The sequence below is a fragment of the Nicotiana tabacum genome, chromosome 6 (assembly GCF_000715075.1).
Source record: "Nicotiana tabacum cultivar K326 chromosome 6, ASM71507v2, whole genome shotgun sequence".
Taxonomy (NCBI): Eukaryota; Viridiplantae; Streptophyta; class Magnoliopsida; order Solanales; family Solanaceae; genus Nicotiana; species Nicotiana tabacum.
In genome coordinates, this window is record NC_134085.1 from 115,144,499 (window position 1) to 115,153,379 (window position 8,881).

Sequence of the window (8,881 nt, forward strand, 5' to 3'; positions counted from 1 at the left end):
GACCAAGGCGACTCAAATCAATGTAATTGGAACAACAACAACAACTTCCCAAATCGGAGTTCAAACCCTTATGTTCCTCCAAAGGGTCAATATTCAAATAAAGGTTCCTCAAGTGAGTCTAAGTTGGAAGGCATGCTTGAACAGGTGTTGCAAAATCAAGATAAGTCCGACATTTCTATGAGGAATATGACCAAGCTTGTTGGTTCTCCTACATCCATTCAAAAATTAGAGATGCAAATGAGAGACCTCTCTAGGGAACAAAATCCGAAGTAAAAAGGGACACTTCCAAGTGATACAATTGCGAACCCCAAGGGTAGTGGAAGTGGTCCAACTTCTCATGTTATGATGATTACTACTCGGAGTGGGAAGGTACTACAAGGAGGGAGTGAACAAGTGGTTGAAGTTGAAGAGTCCGAGCATGAAGTTGAGGTTGAAGAGCCAAGGGTTGTTGAAGTTGAAAAGGTTCCGGAAGAGTTGAAAGGTGCAACAAGAAAACCGGGACGAGGTAAAGTAAAAGGTAAAAGAGATACCAAAAACTTTACCACCTATTCCTAAACCTCCTCCTCCATTCCCTCAAAGACTTGCTAGGAAGGTTGATGATAGCAAACTCGAAAAGTTCTATGACATTCTCAAGCAATTATCGGTGAATATTCCATTTGTGGAAGCATTTCAAGAGATGCCGGGTTTTGCTAAATATTTAAAAGATTTGATCACCAAGAAGAGAACCACCAAAAATGAAGTGGTGAACGTGACTCACCGGGTTAGTTCCATCATTGCAACATCTACCATTCAAAAGAAAGAAGACTCGAGAGCTTTCACCATTCTTTGTACTATTGGGGCACATGATTTTGCAAGAGCCCTTTGTGATAATGGGGCTAGCATCAACTTGATGCCTCTTGCCATTGATAAGCAAGCAGGGTTAGGTATGCCAAGGCCTAGAAGTATGAGATTGCAAATGGCCGATCGTTCCATAAAGAGACTGGTGGGAATTGTTGTTGATGTACTTGTTAAAGTGGGAAAGTTTCATTTACCCGCCGAATTCGTAATTCTTGATTGTGCGGTTGACAAAGAGATCCCTATCATTTTGGGGAGACCATTCCTAGCCACAGGAAGAGCACTAATGGATTCAGAACAGAATGAGATCAAATTTCGTGTGAATGATGAAGAGGTCACATTCCAAGCAAGCAAGGGTATGAAACTACCACATGAATATGAGAGCATCTCGGTGATTGATGTTGTTGATGAAGTGGAAGATGCGGTTAAAATAAAGATGGAAGAACAATGCCTTGGTGAGGCATTGACGGCTATTTTGGTGAACTTTGATGGTGAAGATATGGAAGGATATATGGAATCGGTAAATGCATTGGAGGGGCTTGGGTACTACACTTATGCTCCGGCAAAGCTCTCTCTCGACTTAGAGAATAGAGCCACTACTCCCGCAAAGCCTTCTATTATTGAGCCACCACAATTAGAGCTCAAAGCACTTCTACCACCCTTGAGGTATAAATTTCTTGGCTCAAATGATACTTTACCGGTAATCGTTTCTTCTTTGTTGAATGATGTGCAGGTAGAACAATTGTTGGAAGTCTTGAAGGAGCATAGGCAAGCTATTGGATGGACAATTGCGGATATCCGAGGGATCCCCCTGGAATTTGCAAACACAAGATCCAATTGGAGAGTGAGACAAAACCAAGTTTGAAACATCAACGATGGTTGAATCCGTCCATGAAAGAGGTGGTAAAGAAAGAAATCATCAAGTGGTTGGATGCCGTGGTAGTCTACCCCATTGCCGATAGTTCTTGGGTGAGCCAGATGCAATGTGTTCCAAAAGAGGGAGGCATGACTGTGGTTGAAAATGATAAAAATGAGCTCATCCCTACAAGAACGGTGATCGGATGGAGGATGTGTATGGATTACCGGAAGCTCAGCAGTGCCACATGCAAAGACCATTTGCCTATGCATTTTATTGATCAAATGCTTGATCGGCTAGCAGGAAGGTCATTATATTGCTTCCTTGATGGATATTCCGGTTACAACGAAATCAACATCACATTGGAGGATGAAGAGAAGACAACATTCACTTGCCCTTATGGAACTTTTGTTTTTAGCCGTATGCTATTTGGTTTGTGCAATGCTCCGACTACTTTTCAAAGATGTATGATGTCTATTTTCTCCGACATGGTGGAGGATTTTCTAGAAGTTTTCATGGACGACTTCTCAGTGGTAGGTGACTCTTTTGAGCATTGTATTAACAATCTTAGACAAGTGCTTAAGAGATGTGAAGAGACCAACCTTGTGCTCAACTGGGAGAAATGCCATTTCATGGTGGATGAAGGTATTGTATTGGGGCATAAAATTTCAAAACATGGCATAGAGGTTGACCGGGAAAAGATCGAGATTATTTCCAAGCTTCCTCCACCTACTTCCGTTAAAGGTGTTCGAAGTTTCTTGGGGCATGCCGGGTTCTATAGGCGTTTCATCAAGGATTTTTCCAAGTTTGCAAATCCTATGTGTAAACTCCTTGATAAAGATGCCAAATTTGTGTTTGACGACAAATGCCTCAAAGCCTTTGAGGAATTGAAGCAAAGGCTCACCACGACACCTATTATTGTCACACCCGATTGGTCTCTTCCTTTTGAGCTCATGTTTGACACTAGTGGTGTAGCTATTGGGGCAATGCTTGGCCAATGTCACAACAAGGTTCTCCACCCGGTCTATTATGCAAGCAAGACACTCAATGGAGCACAAATGAATTACAGAGTGACTGAGCAAGAACTTCTTGCCATTGTCTATGCCTTTGATAAGTTTCTGGGCTTATTTGTTGGGATCCAAGGTGATAGTGTACACAGATCATGCTGCTCTTCGCTATCTCATGGCAAGGAAGGATGCAAAGCCTCTATTGATTCGGTGAGTCTTGTTGTTGCAAGAATTTGACTTCGAGGTCAAGGATCGCAAGGGAACTCAAAATCAAATAGCGGATCATTTATCAAGGCTTAAAGCGGCAGGGAGGCCAAAGGGAGATCTTGAAATCAATGATACATTCCTGGATGAACACATATTGGCACTATTTAGCACTTTTGCTCCTTGGTATGCCGATATTGCTAACTACTTGGTTAGTGGCCTTATTCCAGATGGATTGGAGTCCTATCAAAAGAAGAAGTTTTTGAGAGACTGTTGGCAATACTATTGGGAAGAACCATTCTTGTTCCGTGTTTGTGCTGACAACATCATTAGAAGGTGTGTTCCAGAAGAAGAGATTTTGCCAATTCTAAAGGCATGCCATGACTCATCGGTTGGCGGTCACCATAGGGGAAATTGACCGGTGGCTAAGGTGCTTGAATGCGGTTATTATTGGCCGTTGATTTATCACGATGCCAATTAAATTGTCAAGGCTTGTGACCAATGCCAAAGGCAAGGATCAATCTCCAAGAGGCATAAAATGCCAATGCACTTTGTGATGGAGATAGAAATCTTCGACGTGTGGGGAATTGATTTTATGGGTCCCTTTGTAATCTCTTGTGGGATGAAATATATCTTGGTAGCTGTGGACTATATGTCCAAATGGGTTGAAGCAATTGCCTTAACAATGAGGCAAGAAGTGCGACCACATTCTTAAAGAAAAACATATTCACTCGGTTTGCACTCCTAGAGCCATTCTTAGTGATGGTAGGTCTCATTTCTATAACAAAGCTTTCACGGGGATACTAGAGAAATATGGCGTCAAGCATAAGGTGGCCACACCTTATCATCCCCAATCAAGTGGACAAGTTGAAGTTTCCAACCGGGAGATAAAGAGCATTCTGGCAAAGACTGTTAATGCAAACCGGACCGACTGTTGAAGGAAGATAGATGAGGCATTGTGGGTGTGCCGTACGACGTACAAGACTCCTATTGGCACTTCTCCTTACCAGTTAATCTTCGGAAAAGCTTGTCATCTACCTGTGGAACTAGAGCACAAAGCCATGTGGGCTTTAAAAAGGTTGAACTTGGACTGGGCTGAAGCTGCAAATTTGCGGTTAACACAACTCAATGAAATGGAGGAATTTCATTTCCATGCTTATGAAAGTGCAGCTGTGTATAAAGAAAGGATGAAGTTCGTCCACGACAAGAAGATCTTGAAAAGGGAGTTCAAGTCGGGTAACCTGATTCTGCTCTTCAACTCAAGGCTAAAATTGTTTCTGGGCAAGCTCAAATCGAAATGGTCCGGTCTGTTCAAGGTGGTCAATGTCTCTCCTTTTGGAGCTGTGGAACTAGCATCAGAGGATGGGCTCGGGACTTTCAAAAGTGAATGGCCAGCGAGTTATAGTTATATCGTGTTTGAGTGTTTTACGCGAATGAATGTACTCCCTCAAAAAAGCACTACTTGGGCACAGATGGAGAAAAACATTTGGTGGAACAATTGGCTCTCAAAGATGGTCCATGCCTAACCAATGAGTGAAACAAAAGGAAAGCCAACTTCGTCGTGCCGCGACATTAAATCAAGCGATTCATGGGAGACAACCTATGTGTGGTAACACCCTTTTTGTCCTTTAAATTTTTAATTTTTGTTAGATAGCTTTAATTGAGCAATTTAAAGTGTGTGTTAGAGTGCATGGGATTCAAAAGATCATAACACGGGGTAAGATTGCATGAGAAAGGGAAGAAAAATCACCTTAGGAAGTTTGCTACACATATGCGGTCGCATTTTCTCTATGCGGACCGTATTTTGGTCACAAACCAAGACAGTGGGTTTGCCTAAAATTGGTGATAAAAATGCGACAAGGTGGTGCACTTTGCGGACCGCATTTTCACTATGCGATCACATAGTGTACCGCATTTTGGCCCTCACGCAACTCAAGCTGAATCCACCGTATAAGACTTATGCGGTCGCATAAGATGTTATGCAGTGACTAACACGTCGCATTCCTCCCAGGTAAGTCCCTCGCATCTCTTTTCCGCATTTCAAACACGCCCAAAACAAAAACAAAAGAAATCAATTTTTGTATTAAACGAAAAAAAGCAAACTAAGAACTGAGAAGGCTAACAATCTAGTGAATCAAGAACATAAAGCAATATCTGTGAAATCATCTCCCAAGTGTGCTTCACTGGTATGTTTTCCTTGTCCCAATTTCATTCTTGCAAGCTTTCATTTCATATTTGTTTTTTGTTTGCCCCGTTTTTTTTTGTTGTTTCCTGTTTTCTTTTTTTTTTGTTTGTGTTTTGTAGTATATATCTTCCTGTATTGTGATAGTCTTTTTGGTTGGGAAGTATGTTTAGGGTGCTGGGTAGTAAAACTTAGGACCGCCATTATTGAGGGTTGAGCTCAAATCGTTGGGAGTGATGAATTGTGCGGCTCACATAATCAAAATGCGGTCCGCATTTCTGCCGCAAAAGCAAACCCTAGCAGGCTGAAGAAGATGACTAAATGCGGCGACTTTGTGATCGCATAATTGATATGCGAACCGCAAAGTCATCGCATACTGACACAAAACACCCAGTTTAATAACATGCTTTCTGTGGCCATTTTGCGATCACATTTCCTACTTTGCGGTGGATTTTGTTTCATGAGCAATTAGGTATGCGATGGTTATGCGATCGCATAAACCATCACATACTTAGATCATTTAAAGAGTTTGCAAGTTTGCGACAAGTTTGCGGTCCACATAGTGGTTATGCGACCGCATAACCTGTTGCATTCTTAACTTTTTCTTTAGTTTTCCTATTTTCTTTTCAATGTTGCCTTCCATGTCGCTCACATTTCACTTTTGTGTAGATATGGCTCCCAAGAAACATATAGTCTCCACCCAGAAAAGGGCATCCTCTAATCGTCAAACCCAACAAGCAAAGACTAGACCCTACTGCTACACGCCCCTCCCAGTCTGATGAGGAAGAGACCGTGCCCGAAGTTGACCTACAAGCTGAGGCAAGAAGGAAAATAGGAGATGACTTCCAGCTCAGGTTTGGGGTCGAAGGGTCCAGGGAGCTTTATAGAGAAGGGCTGAACAAACGAAAAATCCTGGACGAAAAACAATTGAGTGTGAATGGGCTACAAGAGTAGTACCTCCACATCTGGGAGAACATCAAGGCAAGAAAATGGGAGAGCTTCACGGAGCTGCCTGATGAATATAACGAAACCATTGTCCGTGAATTTTATGCCTCCTAAGGAGCCTCTATGACTGCTCATCACAAGCGCAACAGGGTTTTCTATGACACTGTGTTATTTCGGGGGAAGAGTGTGTTCTACATCGATGAGACTATAAATGAGTTTTACATCCCTGAATGGAGCCCTGACACAACTGAATATGCCGCCAAATGGGAAAATTGGGAGAATGAGCGGAGTTGGATATCATCTGTGATAGCAAATGGGACCCCTGCCTAGATCAACCCTATGCACAAAATATATAAGGAGGATCTCACATGAGAGGGTCGATTTTGGCTTAGTTTCTTCACCTCTTGATTGATACCGTCAAGAAATGAGACTTATATAGGCATTGAGAAAGCTCTTCTCATTGCATGCATCATGGCAGGAATCAAGATTGATGTGGGTGCTCTATCTTCCGGGAGTTAGGGATTTGGGCAAAGCAGGTAGCCACTTCATTTCCATTCCCCTGTTTGATCACAACCCTCTGTAAGGCTGTGAAAGTCCCTACCATGCCACACACTGACAAAACAGGGAAGGCGCTGAAGGATATTGATATCACGCGCATTAATGATCTTGTTGCTCCCCCAGAGGTTTAGACTCAGAGCCCAATTGATGTAGAGCTTTCAGACTCCAAGACTCCTGTGACCCCTCAGGCTCCTGTTGCATCCACTTCTACTTCATAGCCCGACTCTCAGTCCACCATTGCTCAGCCCTCTGCTGCATTGCCAGCCATTTTGAGGCTTGGTCTCATAGCTAAGCATGCCAATGCTAAGGTAGACCAGCTTCTGAAGAACTTGCCCACCCTCATCAAACAGGCTTTGACTCCTATTCAGTCCTTAGTGACAACACTCCAACAACAACAAACATCTTACGATGATGGTCTGCAATAACTTGAGTTGAGGGTTCAGAAGATAGAGCAAGGTGAGGTTAGTGACTTGCCTAGGCTCCGGGAGGAGGTTGCCACTATGAAGACTGAGCTCTACAAGATGCAGACTTTGGAGTTCGATCTATCATCCTGCCAGCCCAAAGAAGGTGAGCAGGGAGCAGACACAACAGCACCAGGCTTGGACCTTGACTTCTCCACTCTGATGAAGGATATTGCACCTCCGACTGCCGGGGCTTCCCAACCTCCAGCTTCCCCTGCACATATTGAGATTCCTTTTGAGGAGGATTTCGGACATTCTACAGAGTCCGAGGGTGAGGAGGCAGACGAGGGAGAGGATGAGGAGGATTCATGGTCCACGGAGGATGATGACCCTCAAGAGAAGGGCAAGCAGATTGATGCCTCTATAGTTGAGGACGAGGAGAAAGCATCAATTCAGATAGCAATAGAACATTCGCTAGCAGACATGGCCGCACCTGCAGATCCATTGGCTATTCAGCCATCAACGGATGAGGCTAGCAGCTCAAAGGCCCCAGCTCTAGTATTGGGTCAGCCAGAGATCCCTCCTCCATTAGTGGAGGTCACTCCTCCGGCCGAGATCTCATCGGTCCCAGCTTCAGCATCAGAGGGTGACCCCACCATCACTCAGCCGGCTTCCGACTCCCATAGCGCTTAGTGCGCCTCAATGAGCCCCTAAACTCTGTTTTACGTTCTTATGCATTGGGGACAATGCATGCTTTTTAGTTGGGGGTGGTAGCCTTGTATATATTTTTGTGAAATTGGCAACTATTGTACATGTTTATGTTTTTGGTGCTATATAAGCAAACTTCTGTATTTATTTGTGTTTTGTGACTCTGTATATATTGATGTTTTGTGGTTTTAGTACATAAGTTATGTTATCCTTGTGTATAAAAAGAGCAAGTAGATAGTTGCATGTCCATATTTAGTAATTAGCAATGAATTCCCCTTGGTTTTTCTTCGCCGGGTTCTTTTCCAAGGGTGTAATAGTAGAACCAGGATAGTAGAATAAAGCATGTTGACTTGTTTGGTGTAATTGTCTAGTTTCAAGCATGCGTGTCTGTATATAGCCTATACCCTTCCATTAAAAAAAAGAGACATCAACTGTGTGAACTTGAGGCTCGCTCTATGACTCTATGTCTACCTAGAGTTATACCTGTATATATGATGAAGGCTTTGAGTTGCCATGTGTTGACTCGAGGGCTTCAAACTATGTGAGCCAAACAGTTCGTGTGCCATGTGTGTGAGTCTTTGTGTAAATAATTCTTGTGTTTACTTCTGCCATCTAGAACTTGCCCGATTGGTTTTTCGATGCTTATAATAATTATATTTGGTTGGTGAAATGACCTTAGGCAGTCTTTGTGATTTTTGGAAAACCAGTTAGCCTTTCAAGCCACCCATAGTACAGATAGTATCACTAGTCACCCCATTTGAGCCTTTAACGTTTTCTTTGGCTACCTCATTACAAACCTTTCCCTTTTTGTGAAATAATTCCCTCTTTTTAACCCGTCCTTCCTTGAGCATTGAGAATGAGTCTAAAAGCCTAAGTTGGGGGTGTGGTGTCAAGCCGGAAATTGGCAAGGTTGTGCAATGAGCGTAAGAAAGTGTACCTCAAAATGTGAAACTACTCAAGCTCCAAAAGCAAAAAAAAAAAAATATAAGAGTTGGGAGTATATATACATAAGGAGACTTGAAGAGAATAAAAGAGGTAGTTGAGGTGGCTAAATAGTGGAAAAGATGAAGCTAATGAGGGCTACGTGGTTTGAAAAGAAGCAAAAAGCAACAAGAAAGAGAAATGTGATTATTGTTCAAGGAGGGTGTAGTCACTTGTACCCAAATGCTTATCTGACTCTTCCCTA

General features: G+C 42.9%; 1 protein-coding gene across 1 annotated transcript; it reads left to right on the forward strand.

Moving 5' to 3' along the window:
* The first annotated feature begins 345 nt into the window (after positions 1 to 345).
* On the forward strand, positions 346 to 1,699 carry LOC142182006 (uncharacterized). The gene is made up of 2 exons (XM_075255767.1): positions 346 to 505; positions 666 to 1,699. The coding sequence occupies exons 1-2, from the start codon at positions 346 to 348 to the stop codon at positions 1,697 to 1,699; spliced, it is 1,194 nt and encodes a 397-aa protein (XP_075111868.1).
* Positions 1,700 to 8,881: the final 7,182 nt, after the last annotated feature.